The sequence below is a fragment of the Bos taurus genome, chromosome 1 (genome assembly GCF_002263795.3).
Source record: "Bos taurus isolate L1 Dominette 01449 registration number 42190680 breed Hereford chromosome 1, ARS-UCD2.0, whole genome shotgun sequence".
Classification (NCBI taxonomy): Eukaryota; Metazoa; Chordata; class Mammalia; order Artiodactyla; family Bovidae; genus Bos; species Bos taurus.
Window position 1 is genome coordinate 156735831 of NC_037328.1, and position 20171 is coordinate 156756001.

Consider the following 20171-nt stretch of genomic DNA (forward strand, 5'->3'; position numbering starts at 1 on the left):
TGTCTAAAGTACTTGGGGAGACATGAAAATGGTTTTGAGCAAGACCTTAGTTCTCCCAAGGGGTACCAACTGAGTTCTCCAATACCCAATACTTCCAGGCCTAAAGTGCCATCAAACCCATGTTGAAGCCTTGGTCAACCAAAATGGCATCAGAATTTTGAGTTCCTGAATGGCAAATGCTTGTGTAGTGTTGTTCAGATGATGACTAACACACCTCTGTATCCTCACGTGTGGCCTGGATCTCAAAGTGAGGTTAGTTGTGCCCACAATGGTGCAAGCAGAATTCTTAGCTATTTCATTCTCTCTCTCTTTATCTGTGTGTGTGTGTGTGTGTGTATATATATGTGTGTGTGTGTGTGTGTGTGTGTGTGTATGGCTAATAGAGTTTTGCCAAGAGAACGCACTTGTCATAACAAACACCCTCTTCCAATAACACGAGAAGAATCTACACATGGACATCACCAGTGGCTAACAACAAAATCAGAATGATTGTATTCTTTGCAGCCAAACATGGAGAACCTCTATACAGTCAGCAAAAACAAGACTGGGAGTAGACTGTGGCTCAGATCATAAACTCCTTATTGCCAAATTCAGACGTAAATTGAAGAAAGTAGGGAAAACCACTAAACCATTTAGGTATGACCTAAATCAAATTCTTTATAGATTATACAGTGGAAGTGAGAAATAGATTTAAGGGACAAGATATGATAGACAAGTGCCTGATGAACTATAGACAGAGACTCATGACTTTGTACAGAAGACATGGATCGAGACCATCCCCAAGAAAAAGAAATGCAAAAAACGAAATAGCTGTCTGAGGAGGCCTTATAAATAGCTGTTAAAAGAAGAGAAGCAAAAAGCAAAGGAGAAAAAGAAAGATATACCCATTTGGATGCAGAGTTCCGAAGAATAGCAAGGAGAGATAAGAAAGCCTTCCTCTGTGATCAACGCAAAGAAGTACAGGAAAATAATAGAATGGAAAAGACTGGAGATCTCTTCAAGAAAATTAGAGCTATCAAGGGAGAATTTCAAGCAAAGATGGGCTCGATAAAGGACAGAAATTGTATGGACCTAATAGAAGCAGAAGATATTAAGAAGAGGTGGCAAAAGTACACAGAAGAACTGTAAAAAAAGATGTTCAAGACCGAGATAATCACGATGGTGTGATCACTCACCTAGAGCCAGACATCCTGGAATGTGAAGTCAAGGGGGCCTTAGGAAGCATCACTATGAACAAAGCTAGTGGAGGTGATAGAATTCCAGTAGAACTATTTCAAATCCTGAGATGATGGTGTGAAAGTGCTGCACTCAATATGCCAGCAAATTTGGAAAACTCAGCAGTGGCCACAGCACTGTAAAAGGTCAGTTTTCATTCCAATCCCAAAGAAAGGCAATGCTAAAGAATGCTAAAACTACCACATAATTGCACTCATCTCACACGCTAGTAAAGTAATGCTCAAAATTCTCCAAGCCACGCTTCAGCAATATGTGAACCGTGAACTTCCTGATGTTCAAGCTGGTTTTAGAAAAGGCAGAGGAACCAGAGATCAAATTGCCAACATCCGCTAGATCATGGAAAAAGCAAGATAGTTCCAGAAAAACATCTATTTCTTCATTATTGACTATGCCAAAGCCTTTGACTGTGTGGATCACGATAAACTGTGGAAAATTCTGAAAGAGATGGGAATACCAGACCACCTGACCTGCCTCTTGAGAAATCTGTATGCAGGTCAGGAAGCAACAGTTAGAACTGGACATGGAACAACAGACTGGTTCCAAATAGGAAAAGGAGTGGATCAAGGCTGTCTATTGTCACCCTGCTTATTTAACTTATATGCAGAGTACATCATGACAAATGCTGGGCTGAAGGAAGGATTAGCTGGAATCAAGATTGCAGGGAGAAATATCAATAACATGAAATATGCAGATGGCACCACTCTTACGGCAGAAAGTGAAGAAAACTAAAGAGCCTCTTGATGAAAGTGAAAGAGGAAAGTTAAAAATTTGGCTTAAAGCTCAACATTCAGAAAACTAAGATCATGGCATCTGGTCCCATCACTTTGTGGCAAATATATGGGGAAGCAGTGGAAACAGTGGCTGACTTTATTTTTCTGGGCTCCAAAATCACTCAGATGGTGATTGCATCCATTAAATTAAAAGATGCTTACTACTTGTCAAGAAAGTTATGACCAAACTAGACAGCATATTAAAAAGCAGAGACATTACTTTCCCTAAAAAGGTCCATCTAGTCAAGGCTATGTTTTTTCCTGTAGTATATATAGTTGTGAGAGTTGGACCATAAAGAAAGCTGAGTGCCGAAAAAACTGATGCTTTTGAACTGTGGTGTTGGGGAAGACTCTTGAGAGTCCCTTGGACTGCAATGAGATTCAACCAGTGCATCCTAAAGGAAATCAGTCGGTGATGCCATCCAACCCTCTCATCCTCTGTCGTCCCCTTCTCCTCCTGCCCTCAATCTTTCCCAGCATCAGGGTCTCTTCAAAGGAATCAGTACTTCGCATCAGGTGACCAAAGTACTGGAGTTTCAGATTCAGCAATAGTCCTTCCAATGAATATTCAGGACTGATTTCCTTTAGGATGCACTGGTTGGATCTTATTGCAGTCCAAGGGACTCTCAAAAGTCTTCTCCAACATCACACAGTTCAAAAGCATCAATTCTTCAGTGCTCAGCTTTCTTTATAGTCCAACTCTCACATTCATTCATGACTACTGGAAAAACGGTAGCCTTGTCTAGACAGACCTTTTTTGGCAAAATAATGTCTCTGCTTTTTAATATGCTGTCTAGGTTGGTCACAACTTTTTTTCCCCAAGGAGTAAGCATCTCTTAATTTCATGGCTTCAGTCACTATCTGCAGTGATTTTGGAGCCAAATAAATAAATTATCTCACTTTTTCCACTGTTTCCCCATCTATTTGCCATGAAGTGATGGGATCAGATGCTATGATCTTAGTTTTCTGAATGTTGATCGACAAACTCCAAGCACCCAATTCACAACTCTCTGGATCATGGGTGCTGGGAGCCAGTACGGGAGTTCCCACCCATGACAAGGTCATACGGGAGAGCCCTGACAGGCAAGGCGAGTCAGGGCTCAAGGACCCCCCACTGGATCTGCCTGAGCATCTATCCCAAAACCAGATTCTCTCTGTTTTACTATTTTAAGACTTTCACCAACTTCTCTGACATTCAGTTCAGTTCAGTTGCTCAGTTGTGTCCGACTCTTTGCGACCCCATGAATTGCAGCACACCAGGCCTCCCTGTCAATCACCAACTCCTGGAGTTCACTGAGATTCACATCCAACGAGTCAGTGATGCCATCCAGCCATCTCATCCTCTGTCGTCCCCTTCTCCTCTTGCCCCAATCCCTCCAGCATCAGAGTCTTTCCAATGAGTCAACTCTTCACATGAGGTGGCCAAAGTACTGGAGTTTCAGCTTTAGCATCATTCCTTCCAAAGAAATCCCAGGGCTGATCTCCTTCAGAATGGACTGGTTGGATCTCCTTGCAGTCCAAGGGACTCTCAAGAGTCTTCTCCAACACCACAATTCAAAAGCATCAATTCTTCGGTGCTCAGCTTTCTTCACAGTCCAACTCTCACATCCATACATGACCACAGGAAAAAGCATAGCTTTGACTAGACAGACCTTTGTTGGCAAAGTAATGTCTCTGCTTTTGAATATGCTATCTAGGTTGGTCATAACTTTCCTTCCAAGGAGTAAGTGTTTTTTAATTTCATGGCTGCAGTCACCATCTGCAGTGATTTTGGAGCCCAAAAGAATAAAGTCTGACACTGTTTCCACTGTTTCCCCATCTATTTCCCATGAAGTGATGGGACCGGATGCCATGATCTTCCTTTTCTGAATGTTGAGCTTTAAGTCAACTTTTTCACTCCCCTCTTTCACTTTCATCAAGAGGCTTTTTAGTTCCTCTTCCACTTTCTGCCATAAGGGTGGTGTCATCTGCACATCTGAGGTTATTGATATTTCTCCTGGCAATCTTGATTCCAGCTTGTGTTTCTTCCAGCCCAGCGTTTCTCATGATGTACTCTGCATAGAAGTTAAATAAGCAGGGTGACAATATACAGCCTTGACGAACTCCTTTTCCTATTTGGAGCCAGTCTATTGTTCCATGTCCAGTTCTAACTGTTGCTTCCTGACCTGCATACAAATTTCTCAAGAGGCAGATCAGGTGGTCTGGTATTCCCATCTCTTTCAGAATTTCCCACAGTTTATTGTGATCCACACAGTCAAAGGCTTTGGCATAGTCAATAAAGCAGAAATGGATGCTTTTCTGGAACTCTCTTGCTTTTTCCATGATCCAGCGGATGTTGGCAATTTGATCTCTGGTTCCTCTGCCTTTTCTAAAACCAGCTTGAACATCAGGAAGTTCACGGTTCACGTATTGCTGAAGCCTGGCTTGGAGAATTTTGAGCATTACTTTACTAGCGTGTGAGATGAGTGCAATTGTGTGGTAGTTTGAGCATTCTTTGGCATTGCCTTTCTTTGGGATTGGAATGAAAACTGACCTTTTCCAGTCCTGTGGCCACTGCTGAGTTTTCCCAATTAGCTGGCATATTGAATGCAGCACTTTCACAGCATCATCTTTCAGGATTTGGAATAGCTCAACTGGAATTCCATCACCTCCACTAGCTTTTTTCGTCATGATGCTTTCTAAGGCCCACTTGACTTCACATTCAAAATTTCTTAAGCATGACACAAAAAGCCATATCCACAAGAGTAAATGTGATAAATTGAATTTCAGGGCTTCTATTTATCAAGTGAAAGTCTCTCAGTCATGTCCTACTCTTTGTGATGGTATGGACTATACAGTCCATGAAATTCTCCAGGCCGGAATACTGGAGTGGGTAGCCTTTCCCTTCTCCATGGGATCTTCCCAATCCAGGGATCAAAGCCAGGTCTCCCACATTGCAAGCAGATTCTTTACCAGCTGAGCCACAAGGGAAGCCTTTTCTAATTATCAAAAGATATTATTTAGAATGTGAAGAGGCAAACCACAGGATAGAAGTTATTTGCAAAAACAAACATGTATCTGACGAAAGACTCATGTATTATATATAAAGAACTCTTACAAATCAATAAGATCAGACAACTAAAAAACGTGTTAAAGATTTTTAAGTGCTTGAAACATAGATTTCCATGCCAGAATAAACAATAAACATACAAAAAAGTTGACCAGCTTCATTCATCTAGGATATACAAATTAAGATCAAAATTAGATCGCATTTACATTCACCAGAGTGGTGTACTTGAAAGCACTGACCACCCTAAGAGTTTGAGAGGATATGGAGCATCTTGACTTCTCCTCTAAAGTGGGTCAGTTTGTACAGGAGTCGTCAGCATTTGCCAAGTCTGAACATGCCTATTTTCTGGGGCTAAACAATTCCATTTGTGAAGGTATATCCAGCAGAAAACCATATGTAGACACATCATAGACATACATATAGAAGCATTACTGAAAAAATTGCAAAGTGGAAATGTTCATTAATAGGAGAATAAGTATGTAAATTGTGAAATGATTGTTCAGGAGAGTACCGTACCATGATGAGAATGAATGGACTGCTATGTCACGTGACCACAGGGATAAACCTTATGAACTCATGCTGACCAGAGCAAACAGACACAGATCAGTGGTTATGGTAGGACTTTGCTTAAGGAAAGCTAAAGAGGAGGCAAAACTTATTGATTGCAGTGTGATTTATAACCGTGGTTACCTTGGTGAGGGTGCTGATTAGTGATTATAAGACGAACTCCAGGGAGTCTGGAATGCTGATAATACACCATCTGTTCATCTGAGGGGATCCCATAGGTCTGTTCACTCTGAGAAATCTCAGTGAGCTCTGAATTTAGCATGTGTGTGATTTCCTCAATGTGGGTCTTTGGTATTAATTTTATCCTGTAAAAGTATAATAGATGACCTAAAAATGATAATGTGACTATCTAGTGTGGGATGAGAAAGGGGATAGTGGTGAGCTGACAGCAGTGACCTTTCATGTCAAGTTGCTTTTTAGGTTTTATCTTAATATGATAAGTCAACCAGTGGAGGTAAAACGGCGTGATCTACAATATGCATGATAATTACAAGACCTAAAAGAAGCAATTTGGGAAAGACTGCCTTTGGGGATTGGGGTCAGGATGTTGGGACAGGCTTGGGACCAAACCGTTCATGAATTTTCTCAGCTACTTTGGTGTGATTATAAAACTTTTTAAAGAAAGTATCAAAGTGCCAGAGGTTCATTTCAGTTCCATAAATATTTATGACACACTAAAATTATTCTAGGCACTGTGCTAGATGCTGGGGAAACAAAGATGACTAAGATAGGATGCTTTCCTTCGAGGAGTTCACAGTGGAGTAATGGAAATAGGTACTTAGGCAGATAATGTTCTTTATTTTTCCATTTTAGCTTCATAATGCACATTTCGAAAGCACTGGAAAAATCCACATAAAAAGTAAAAGTACATATAATCCCGCCTCCAAAAAGATATTCTTTATAGTCTTTTTATACATTTGCATCCCTATTTTCTGAAAGATTTATATCAATTTCACATATCATTTTTGTCACCAAACAGAATATCTTGAGAACATTTTGCCGTGTCTTTTAAAGTTCTTCTGCTTATTAGTGGCGACTTAACGGTACCCTAGTGAGTGAGCCACAAGTATTGGGACCATTAGCTCAGCCTTGGAGGTTAGACAAAGCTTCCTAATGAAGAGGACTCCTCACTAAGAACATGTCTAGTTCAAATATGGCATCGTTGTCATGGGAAATGTGGAGTTAAACTCAACAGCCAAGGCGTTCTTGGGTCCTCTTAGCCTATATTTACTACCCTGATGTGGTTTTATTAGACCCAGAAGTTTGCTGTTTTTAAGGTACCTTTACACTGCCATTTCAGTTCATCATTTAGAAAGTTGATCTCACTTTCTGATTTCTCCGCCAACTGCCGCCCACAAGCCGTGTACTTATAGCAAGGACTGGAAAATTCCAGGGCAATAAGTAGGCAAGAGGGAGGAGCAGGGCAGCTGAAATACCCCCGAGCCTGAACTCTAGTCTGCTTATGACCAGGAGAGCCTAGTTCCACTGTGGACTCACTCCAAAGTAGTTGACTAAAGGAACCAGAATTGATGTTGTATCTCAGGATAGCAAGGTTGCTCCAAATCCAGAAAGAGAAGTGGTGGAGAGAAAGGGAGAGAGAGGAGGGGGAGAGGAGGGGCGGGGAAGAAAGGGGAAAGGGAAAGGAAAGATAAAAAAGGAAAGAGAAAGCCGGGCAGCCTGTAAGAACGCATTTTCACTCGAGGTCTGTTTATTTTCTTCTCGGATCCCGATTGTTGAATGTCCTCCAAAGACCTGATATTATGATGGTATTTTACAAAATATGTTCTATACAAAACTCCTACACAATGCAAAAGAGCCTCCCACACACTCAGCAGCAGGCCTAGCATGCTACTTTAAGAATTATACACATCAAATTTGCTGGGAATAAAAGGAAAAGCAAAGGATAATTTCCAGACTGACCTGGATATAGAAGTTCTTCTGTCAAAGTTTGATAGCAGATGGAGTGATCTGGCCTGACAGTTGCACACACACTTCACCAGGATGAAAACGATCACGCAGGGCAGAGAAGCAATAGCTTTGGAAACTGAGAGACTAGGAGAGCTAGGTTTTATTTTTTAACTACTTAAATTAGAAGCATTTTCCTATGCTAAAATGAGGCTTTGAAATTATGACTCAGACATACACTGGGCTTCCCTGTGGCTCAGCTGGTGAAGAATCTGCCTGCAACGTGGGAGACCTGGGTTCGATCCCTGGGTTGGGAAGATCCCCTGGAGAAGGGAAAGGCTACCCACTCCAGTGTTCCTGCCTGGAGAATCCCATGGGCTGTATAGTCCATGGGGTCACAAAGAGTCGTACACGACTGAGTGACTTCTACTTATTCACTTCCTGTGCTAAAATGAGACTTTGAAATTATGATGACTCAGACATACACTAGCTACTTTCCAACAACACTTGTGAATACTACAGTTAATCCAGTAATTCATTTTATTGATAATGTACAATTAGGATGCTAAATGGTCTGAACGTATTACTTCTCTTACTTTAAGTGCTTACACCCATTATAATTAAGCAAAGCAAAGTTAAAATCACACACATAATAAGGAAAGTAGTATTAATAAATGAAATAAAATTGTCCTCCATACTCAGTTTAATTGCCATAAAAGACTATTACTACATACTTTGACAGATGGTGGGGCTTCCAAACACTGAGCCCAACCCAGGGATTGAACCTGGCTCTCCTGCATCGTAGTCAGACGCTTTACCATCTGGGACATCAGCGAAGTCACATAAATGTATTAACACGGCCTGAAATCAATGTTTAACTCCTTGGACTTGGAGCAGAATCAGTTCTTTCCTTTGCTGAGTGTTTATCATAAACAGAGATCTCCTCTTGCAAATAAAATATTTAAGCATCAGAATGGACCTCTCTTTATGACCTACAAATAACCATTCAACATTTAGTTATTAAGCAATATGTGTTTTTCTTGGAATAGTTTTAATCCTTTGAGAGACATTTCATCTTTGAACATTTAGAAAGAATATACACCTATGCATGCTGGCATGTGGCAGGCGTTTCTTAAATATTTCTTGAATTTCTTCCATCAAGAAGTTATTTACACAAACCACCATTCTTAATTATTTGACAGGTTGCTGGAAAACCTTAAATCTGGGTTTCTCCCCACAGTTGTATACCACTGAGCAACCTGAAAATGCATAGCACTTTTTACTTTGATGGAAAATTTAACATAAATTTGAGCACCCACTGTTTTTCACACATATCAGGCACTTTTTAAAAACATATGTTAACACTTTAAATCCTTATTGATAGGAATAATCCTGTCAATAAGGTACAATTATGCCCATTTTACATATAAAGAAACCATGCAAGGGAATTATATATCTTGTCTGATTTACAAAATTAGAAGGTGGTGTAACCAGGATTTAAATCCAGTGGGGTCTGATTCCAAAGTCCATATTTCCTCTGCAACATTATATTGCCTCCTGTATATAGACCTTAAGTTTAACTCTATTCTAGTAACTTCTTCAAAATATTGAGACCTTTCTTGTTAATATGGGTTGACTTTATTAGCATGGTGGCCATATTTTCCATAGAGAAATGGTAATGTTTAACCTGATAAAAAGTTTTAAGTCCAGTGTTAGATTAGCTGGAAGTTAGTATGACAGAGGTTAATTTCTGATAAATGTAGGGGCAAGAAAGAATTCGAGTTGGGGCTATCTTGAAATATTCAGAAGGATGGATATAATAACAGGTTGACACATTTGCACTAATTTATCGATTTTGATGCTAAGAAATCTTTAACATAATTCCTTAGAAATTGGGATTTTGGCACAGAAATGTTTTGACAGGTCTTAACAGACAAAATAGACATTTTTAGTCTTTTTTTTTTTTTTTAACTAAAACCTGCTGAAGTTAGTGATTTCTCCCAACCCCTGAGCTTCTTGTGTGCTTAACTGCTCAGTCACATCTGACTCTTTGTGACCCCACAGACCGGAGCCCACCAGGCTCCTCTGTCCACGGGATTCTCCAGGCAAGAATACTGGAGTGGGAAGCTGCTCCCTTCCCTGAGTGTCTTACCTCCTGGCCAATCCCACAGGGATTGATGCTGAAATCTGAACAGAGAGTTGATCTGCCCACAAATGTGGGCACACCTCATTCTTTCTCCCAGGTCCACAAACCCAGGTGGGTCCCAGGCCTTCTCGGGGCTCCCTCCTGGTGGTGTCACTTGGCCATTCCCACTGTTAGACCAACAACTACTGTTTAGGGCCAAATCTTCACGTCTTTTCTGACTTTGAGATTCCTGATCCCGCCCCAGAGCGTGCAGCTCCTGGGAAGTTGAGTCCGTCTGCACACTCTACTTCTTCTGTAAGACAAATCCCATTCCCAGGCCCCATCCACTCTGGAATTCTGGTCAACAAAGCCTGATCTCTCATTACACTCTGTTGGTGCTTTACGGAGGGAAAGTCTCAGCGAGGAGGCAGAGATAAAGTGAGTCAGAAAGAGAAAAACAAATACCATATATTAATGCATACGTGTGGACTATAGAAACATTAGGTCCTAATGAACCTATGTTTGCAAAGCACAAATAGAGACACACAGAGAACAAATGTATGGATCCCGGGGTGGGGGATGAATTGAGAGGTTGGGATTGACATATATACACTGCTATGCATAAAACAGATAACTCCTAAGAAACTGTAGCCCAGGAGACTCTGCTCAATGCTCGGTGGTGACCTAAATGGGAAGGAAATACAAAAAAGAGGAGAGAGATGTGCACATATAGCTGATTTGCTTTGCTGTACAGTAGAAACTAATGCAACCTTATAAAGCAAGTGTACACCAGTTTAAAAAAAAAATACTATCTGACCAAGAAACCTCATCGAAATGGGAGTCACATATTCATGGACCATCTGGCTCTTCTCAGAAGGGCAGCAAGGGCTCGACGCACAGCTCCTGGTTTTCTCTGTTGATTCTTTGCTCCTTGAATGGTCTCAAAATTTCTAGTATCTATCGCTCTTAAAATTAAAGCAACTAAAGAGCTGGGATTCAGATTGTCTAGGAAATCCTCAATTACATTTCTAACATCTTTTTTGGAGTCTTTATTAATATAAATGTGTCACATTTAATATCCTAAAACTAATTTCAAATGATGGCTTTGGGGAAGAGACTAATATTCTCATAAAGGTTAACCCAGTTTTTTTTTTTATAGACTTACTTTTGAAATGTAATTGTTATTGTAATAAAACTATAAGGCCCTAACTTGATAGCTTATTCTATAAAATTATTAAAACAGTTTCATCATACCTACATAACTATGGGCTTCCCAGTCGCTGCTAGTGGAAAAGAACTGGCCTGCCACTGCAGGAGACACGAGAGGCGTGAGTTCGATCCCTGGGTCTGGAAGATCCTCTGAAGGAGGGCATGGCAACCCACTCCAGTATTCTTGCCTGGAGAATCCCGTGGACAGAGGAGCCTGGTGGGCTACAGGCCATAAGGTCACACAGAGTCAGATGCAGCTAAAGCAACTTAGCACACACGAAACTCTACCCAACTATACCCAGCTGTTAGAATAATGCAGATGTTGAATAGAGTACAACATAAAAGTTGTTGTCATAACCGGAATGGTAGCCAACAGATTAAGTGTGGGTCAAAGGGGGTCTGTTTTCATATTATTGAGTGTTTTTCAAAAGATATTTTTATTCTGATCAAGCCACATGGAATCGAAATGACTAAATCGGGATGCATCCTATGGCACAGTGGCTGCAGCAAAACGCCTGTGTCAGAACAGCGGTGCCATCGTCTGACTGGGCGTGTATACACTCTCGGCGTGTAATACACTCTTGGCGTGTGGCACTCTCTCGGCGTGTGGCACTCCCTCACCTCTCAGAGCTGTGTATATAGGGTCAGACACGTTTATGGCTGAATGAAGGCTTGTCGATAGTCTTCTAATATAGGTAGAAACATGGTCATTAGAGTGGGTTAATTAATTTACCTGGCTAATATTTGCTGAGTAACTACTATTGTCCGGGTTTCTTTCAATAATAACTTCTCCTGGGACTTCCCTGGAGTCCAGTGGTTAATCTGTGCTTCCCCTGCAGGGGGCACAGGTTCAGTCCCTGGAAGGGGGAACTCAGATCCCATAAGCTGTGTGGTGAGGCCAAAAAGAAAAAATATATATATATTTAAATTAATTCTATTATTATCAGCATCTAAGATCACTGACATCCTTTTAAAATAATTTATTCAATGTGAATCATGATTCATGAAGTTAATTAAGTAAATTACAAGATATTTAAGAAGGAGAAGTGATATTCCATTCAGTGTACTAAGTGTAACCAGTAGATGGGTTAACTATCTCAGTTAACTTACTGTGTCAGGGAAGTCATGATACCTGCATGCTGCACTAGAATCCATTTTATAAACAAGTCTCTCCTCTTCACCACATATGAGCAGACAAAGCTTGAAGTACCCTTTGCTCATAGATTAAAATGTTTTAAATCATAGTTTCTTGTCTCTTTGAAAATTGGCAAGTCAAGGAATATGATATCAAGCATACAAAGAGTCAGTGTGCTGAAAAGCAAGCTCATTATAAAATATAGATACCTTATCTAGCTAAATCGGCTTCAACTTACAGCCTTTATCTTAATAAAATCCCTTGATTTTCACTTGGAAAAGTAGCTGTGACACAGTGACCACGCAGGCGTGCTCCACTGATCGGGATCTACAGCCTGCAGGTTTGTAGGTGAGGAGGCCCCCCCCGTGACGTGTGGCGTTGTCCCCTCAGCCTTGGCCCCGCCCCGTGACGTGTGGCGTTGCCTCCTCAGCCTTGGCCCCGCCCCGTGACGTGTGGCGTTGCCTCCTCAGCCTTGGCCCCGCCCCGTGACGTGTGGCGTTGCCTCCTCAGCCTTGGCCCCGCCCCGTGACGTGTGGCGTTGCCTCCTCAGCCTTGGCCCCGCCCCGTGACGTGTGGCGTTGCCTCCTCAGCCTTGATGCACGCCCTGGTGTTCGGAAACGTGACAGCGATCATCCAGAGGATGTACTCCAGGTGGTCCCTCTATCACAGCAGAACCAAGGATCTGAAGGACTTCATCCGTGTCCATCACCTGCCCCAGCAGCTCAAGCAGAGGATGCTGGAGTATTTCCAGACAACCTGGTCAGTCAACAATGGAATAGATTCCAATGAGGTAATGTGAATTTCTCCTGTTGACGTTTTCAGGCAGAAAGCACGTATTCTAAGGTAAAAGCAAGCGCTTTAGTGCAGGTCTAAGAAGTGAAGCACACACCTACCAACTTCTTTATCTCTTTGCGTTTAGCCTCTCATGACCCCCGCAGGGGTTCTTTTGTCTGGTCTTGCTTACGTTTCCATGATGTCACTGTGGACTGGCCAGTGTTTCACAGTAGCTTGCTACTTCGGTCAGTCAGGTAGACATATTTTCATGTGAGATGACCCTCTTTGAAGGAACCAATTGTTACGACAGTTGAATGGTATAATCATGGGCTATTAGATTAATCAAGCTAAAGTTTACCTTTAGATCCAACAAAGTAAAAAAATGCATTTTTCTGCAAACATGTTATGTTTGGGCTTCCAGAAACACCCTGGACCGCCGCTGTCAGTATCCTATAAGCCAAGCAGCCATCCCATCAACCTGCCAACAAAGCCAGCCATCGATATTTTTAAGTGCTTGTTTGGTTTTTCCTCTCTTCAGATGATCAGGACAGCCAAGGAAACTCTAGAGGGCCTAAACTCCAAATCTTCTGTCCCAAGTCAAGTGTCTTTGTGAGAAGCAGGCCACAAGGAACAATATGTTTCATTCTAGAGTCTTTTATTAATTGATTGTCTTTCTCCAGACTTATTAATAGCTGATGATTCAGGAGCACACGGCCTGGGTCACAGTCACAGAAATCCGGGATTATTCGTACATGTAGCTTCCTCTTCGTCCTCTGACTGGTCAAACAGTGGGGAAAGGTCCCTGTGGTCCTACAGTCGGTCAGCGACACAGGACTGCTCCCCAGCTTGGTTCCTTCTTTCATCTTCTCTGGCAGCTTTTGAAGGACTTCCCAGACGAGCTCCGCTCCGACATCACCATGCACCTGAACAAGGAGATCTTGCAGCTGTCCCTGTTCGAGTGTGCCAGCCGGGGCTGCCTGCGGTCTCTGTCTCTGCACATCAAAACCTCCTTCTGCGCCCCTGGGGAGTACCTGCTGCGCCAGGGGGACGCTTTGCAGGCCATCTACTTCGTGTGCTCGGGCTCCATGGAGGTTCTTAAAGACAGCACGGTGCTGGCCATCCTCGGTAGGTCTTGTTGAAAAGCTCCATGAAATTCTACTCTGAAGCATGAATTAAGGAGATGAAAAGGGGGGAGAACTTGTGACTGAGAGAAGGAAAACGAGGGAAGAGTATGTCGATTCAGGATATGAGTTTAATCTGCAAGTTATTACTGCTGCTGTTATGCCATATACTGAGTTTGCACTGTGCTGTTATATGCAACACCTGTTTTGACTTTTACTAAAGAGCCACTTTTAATAAATATTGTCCCTATTTTACTAGTGAGTAAATAATAGTTAGCTTAATTTCTCCCAATAACATGGCAAGAGAATGAACACTTCTGTTTGATCTGTTTGATCAAAGTTCTGTTTGATCGCTAAAGCCAGGTTATGAATGATGACGTCCACCCCCTCTTGGTGAAATAGCTCCTGTTTTAAGAATGTTTCTGCATTTTTGTGGAGAATCCATTCAGAGAAGAACATTGAAAATTGTTTTTTCTGTGCTACAAAGAGCACAAAAATGAATGCATATTGAGAATAAACTCTCGTAGCAGTCATTAATGTGATACTGTCAAGGTGATGATTGGCTAATTTTCCTCCCTCAAACTCACAGGACAATTTGGGAAGATTCTGTATCACAAAGTTGACTCCAACTATTAAGACGAAATCAGTGTTTATTGAAATGCAAAGGTCAGCTAACAGCAGATGACATGCAGGGTTGATGTAGAAAAGCTCCTATCTAGTGATACAGTTTTATGTGTACCTCTTTTAAAAATCATTTTCATTTGTTTATTTTTTCAACTCATATTTCTTGAAGGCCTATGAATGAATCAGGTAAACAGGTACACAATATATTTTGAACGCCAGTGCAGAACACCAGTGTTTAGAACTTATGTTAATTAAAAGTGGCTAATGCAGCATTTTAAATTTTTTTAAATTTCCATTTTCAAGAACCTAATTCTGTGGACATCTTAGCCCTTTACAAAATATTTTCACATGTGGGACCTTTGTTAAGTTTTCCTCACACAAAGAGACAGATGAGAGGTATTTTTTTTCCCAAGGTCAAAGCTAACGTAGGTCTTCAGACGCTCTATCCAGCTCACTTTACCCCTCTCAACGATGCCTTTTTAAAAATTAATTTATCTTTTAATTGAAAGCTAGTTGCTTTACAGAATTTTGTTGTTTTCTGTCAAACCTCAGCATGAATCAGCCACAGGTATACATATATCCCCTCCCTCTTGAACCCCTCTCTCACCTCCCGCCCCATCCCACCCCTCTAGGTTGATACAGAGCCCCTGTTTGAGTTTCCTGAGCCATACAGCAAATTCCCGCTGGCTATCTGTTTTACATATGGTGTTGTAAGTTTCCATGTTACACTCTCCATACGTCTCACCCTCTCCCCTCTCCCCATGTCCAGAAGCCTGTTCTCTATGTCTTAAACAATGCCTTTAGTCTACATGACCGTTGTAAGTATGCAGTCAGTCGATTTTCACTATAAGCTTCAGGATGGGTTCTATTTTGGAAGAGAATACTGATTGCTCCCCTGACATGAGCGGAGTGTTACGTGTCCACTACCCAGCTCCAGTCTTACAGCCCTGTCAGGTTGCTGTGATGAGCCCGGTTAGAGGTGCAGAGACGGAGGCAGCTGGGGGAGAAACACCCATGTGCTTCCTGGTGACTCCGTTGAGCTCTTCATCAGAGGAGAGCTGGGGCTTGCCTTCCAAAGTTTGGATCCAACTCTTGATTCACCCCTATATTTTTCTCCTTTATTTTTTTATGATTTGCACCATTAAAAAAAAATCTTTATTGAATTTGTTACAATATTGCTTCTGTTTCATGTTTTGGCTTTTTGGCCACAAGGCATGTGGGATCTTCACTCCCTGACCAGGGATGGAATTGGCACCTGCTGCCGTGCAGGGTGGAGCCTCAACCACTGGACTGCTGGGGAGTCCATGGTTTTCTCCCTGATAGAAAGGCATGGAAGGGTGACTAAATAAAATAGCAACAAGCTGGCCTTGGTGTGGCCAGCTTGTTATCAGCGTGAGGGTGAGATTCTATATACGTGTGTTTTTCAAGAGGAGAATTGAACACTCTTCCCTGCCCATTTATCACTCAGTGAAGTTAAAAACCAGTCATTCAGTCATTTTTTATTCAAAATTAAAAGTGAGGATCCTTTGAAAATTTGCTCAGAAAACCTCGCTCCAAGCACAAAGTATTTTTCTGTGGGTTTCCTCAGCACCGCTGTGGGTTTTGTGGCCTGCCTGTCGACACAGTCTGCTTTTCAAAGGGCATTTAGTGCCGTTTTCATCAACACGGATGGACTCAGAGTTTGTCATACTGAGTGAAATGAGTCAAAGAAATAAATATCATAGGATATCGTTTATATGTGGAATCTTAAAAAAAAAAAAAAAAACTGGTACAGATGACCTTATTTACAAAACAGAGACACCCATGGAGAAAACAAACATACTGTTACCGGGCGAAAAGGGAAGGCGGGATGAGTCGGGAGCCTGAGAGTGACATGAACACTGCCGAGTATAAAGCAGACACTGACGAGGACCCGCTGTGCAGCTCGGGAGCTTGTTCAGTGCTCTGCAGCGACGCACACGGGAAGGAAATCCAAACGGGTGGATATACGAACACGTATGACTGATTCGTTCTACCGTCCCTGAAACTAGCACAAGTGTAAAACAACTATAATTAATCAAAATAAAAATAACAGGGTTTAGTTATTTTTCTAGCAACTTAGGGTTTGATATACATATAAGTAAATTGATCCAGCATTTTCATATGTATATATTATGGGTTTTTCCATAATTGTAGTGAATGTTTAAATTTGTTAACTAGCAACAGCTCCAGGAATGGAATATGAGAGTATTATCCCTGACATTACATCACAGTAGGTACAAATTTGACAGCTTCTATGTAAATACTATTGTTTCTAATACATGATTCCGTCAGATTTTCTTCTTTCAAAAAAAGCTTCTGAAAGAAAGTGAAAGTGAAGTTGCTCAGTTGTGTCCAACTCTTTGTGACCCCGTGGACTGTAACCTGACAGGCTCCTCCATCCATGGGATTTTCCGGGCAAGAATACCGGAATAGCTTGCCATTTCCTTCTCCCACCCAGGGATCGAACTCAGGTCTCCTGCATTGCAGGCGGACTCTTTACCGTCTGAGCCACTGGGGAATCCTGGTGGCCCATACTAACAGCTAAAAGATTAAGCCATTGGCTTGTGCCCTGGCCCTGATTTCCTCCATAACTTGAGCTTCCCAAATTTAACATTTCACGTCTTTGCTGGTACCCTGTACCTCTCAAAAGTGATTTAAATCCATGTGGCCCTTCTAAACATGCCTATGTGGTATTGGGACCAAGCCCAAGCAAATAGAATAAATTATTAATATTTTCTCTCTGTGGTTAACATTATCTCAATGGAGATCAACTATTTTACTTTCCCTATGGTAATATCATCTTATCCGCCAATATAAATCAATATTGACTCTGATAAACTTTAGCACATTGCTTAAATATAGCTATTTAATACATGTTCACTCTGCCAGCAAAATGAATTAATACATAATATCGTAAGGGAAACCTATCACCAAGCACCTGTCAAGCCAAAATTTATTCAAGCAATTCCATTGTCCAGTCAATTCTTGAAGGCATTTCTTAATCCGATGCAGTTGACAGAGAGGCAGGGATTTGTCACAGGGATAGAATTTGTTTGCCTGTGCACCTTCATTTCATGTCCCAGTAACTGTTTTCCCACCAAGGTCTTCACTGTGATTTAAAAGAAGACAACAAAGCTCCAGTAAACGCACTGCTCACAGATGGCGTTAGTCTGCCTGATTATGATTAAACATAAGTTATGGCTCTAACCAGGAAGGTTTGCAGATGCCTCCCATCAACTTTTTTTCCCCCCAATGGAAAGATAACTGATGAGTAAATATCAGAAACAGAATTCTGAGTAATAGAGACTGTGCTGCTGTGCTGGGCTTAGTCACTCAGTCGAGTCTGACTCTTTGCGACCCCATGGACTGCAGCCCACCAGGCTCCACTGTCCATGAGGATTCCCCAGGCAAGAACACTGGAGTGGGTTGCCATGTCCCCCTCAGGGGATCTTCCCAACCCAGGGATCAAACCCAGGTCTCCCGCATTACAGGCAGATTCTTTACCAGCTGAGCCACCAGGGAAGCCCAAGAATACTGGAGTGGGTAGCCTATCTCTTCTCCAGGAGATCTTCCCAACCCAGGAGTCAAACTGGGGTCTCCTGCATTGCAGGCTGATTCTTTACCAGCTGAGTCACCAGGGAAGCCCCAACAGAGACTGTAAGGAAACACAAAAACCTTCCCTTCTTTTAGAAATAAGGATACTGAAACCCAGAGTAATTAAGAAACTCAGATCTAGGCTCTAAATCCAGATAAGTGAGTAATCCACAAAGTTGTAAAATTAGTGAGGGTGAAAATTAGGCTCCACACAAGGCCTGGCACACACATCAGTGATCTATAAATATTCACTGAATAAATAAAAAACCAGAATTCTAGAATGCCAAGTCAGCAAGATGCTGGGGCCTTTGTGGCTGAAATCACCATTCTGTGGCCACTCAAGGTACGAGAGTAGGGTGACCCTAAAGTTTTTCCAAACACAAGTAGAAAATGTGAGTTCTCACCGTGGCAGCTTGGTGCGTCAAGGTAAATTCTCCTCAGGTGTACAAAACTCGGGGCTTCCCCAGAGGCTCAGCAGTAAAGAATCTGTCTGCAGTGCAGGAGGCCTGGATTTGATCCCTGGGTGGGGAAGATCCCCAGAGGAGGGCACGGCAACCCACTCCAGCCTTCTTGCCTGGAGTGTCCCGTGCACAGAGGAGCCTGGGGGGCTGCAGTCCACGGGGTCACACGGAGCTGGTCGTGAGCTGGAGTGACTGAGCAGCACAGCATACGAAGCTTGAGCATTTGCTATACTCAGTCCAACCTGGCTGTGTTTACATTTTACCCCAGTACCCAGCTTTGAATTTTTGAGCAGCAATTTAGATTTCTAACAAAACATGCAAGAAAAAAGAAATCGCCAAGTTAGTGTTGGTGACAATAAATTCCTCAGCACCACGTGGCTATTTATTCTCTTAGTGTCTGTAAATGTAGAGTTTAGTCTTTTTTCTTCTGCCAAATAGGCTCAATTTCAAGGTTTTAAAAAGATAATACCTAGAAATAATTCAATAATTTGAGTTTTTGGTCTGCCACAAATACTTATGAATGTCTCAGATATTCATGGATAAGTTGGCGCATCTCTTTTTACTGTCAAGTTCAATAAAACAGACTTTTATTGAAGCCTGCTGCATGCCAGAAACTGCTTCCAGAAATTCTGTGTGAAATAAAAAAATAAACATTTAGAAGTTTAAAAATTAATTGAATGAAGAATGGTTGGGACAGTTTGTTCTACAACATTCCAAAGACAGTATTTGCTTGGTGGGTTTTGGCTGGCAAAATGTTGGTTGTTGGTTCTCTACAAAATGGAACAAAGTGACCATTTGGAAAAAAGTAAAGCGCAGGCATGATGATGTTTGAGGACAAAGATAAAGCAGAAACTCCTGAGTTGCAGTCTTGAGTCCAAGGCCAGTGTTCTTTGTGAACTTGGTCATATTACCTCAGCTTTTAACCTGAGTTTGAGAACTGAATGGATTTTCTTTCTGATTTCTCACATGGACGCTGAGTGCATTAATGGCTCTGTCTAAAATAAAACTGACGCTGTAATCAGCTTTTGCCAGCACTTACGATTATGCTCACCTTCCTGCTAGGTTAGACTGATTCAAATCAAGTTCAAGATTTTAAAGATTCAGAGAAATTGCCCAATATTATCTAATCAGCAAACTCAAGGAGGTAAGCTGGTTCCCAGTTTAAGACTGATGGGCAGAGGTGTTACAGACAAATATCAGAGGTGCTGGAGTGAGGGAGAGTGTGAACAGACTTGTGTCAGACCCTTCTCCCCGCAGGGGAAGGGCTCATAGTTTTAATTTATTCACTTTCTTTTTTTGCTGGAGAAAACGGGATTTTCACATGGTCATGGAGCATTAAAACTATGCCCCGTGTTTTGCATTTTGTGCAGTAGATTCACTGTCCACGGTGCCCAGGAGTTGCCTTTGCCTCTTGACGCTCCTCCTTCACACCGCCCCCTGTCTTGCAGACGTGTTCAGAGATAAATAAAACAACTTGAGTGTATTAGAAAGCAGATGGTGATGCTTATATTATTGTCCAAAGTACTAGAATCAACATGATTAATATACCTCTTGATGGCCTTACTTCAAGATCCCAAAGT

General features: G+C 41.9%; 1 protein-coding gene across 1 annotated transcript in view; it reads left to right on the forward strand.

Moving 5' to 3' along the window:
- KCNH8 (potassium voltage-gated channel subfamily H member 8) overlaps positions 1 to 20171 on the forward strand; it is a 503960-nt gene that overhangs the window by 395560 nt on the left and 88229 nt on the right. Inside the window, exons 9-10 of the mRNA XM_024997203.2 lie at positions 12587 to 12786; positions 13646 to 13895. Coding sequence (XP_024852971.1) covers positions 12587 to 12786; positions 13646 to 13895 — 450 coding nt within the window. The remainder of the gene's footprint in view (positions 1 to 12586; positions 12787 to 13645; positions 13896 to 20171) is intronic.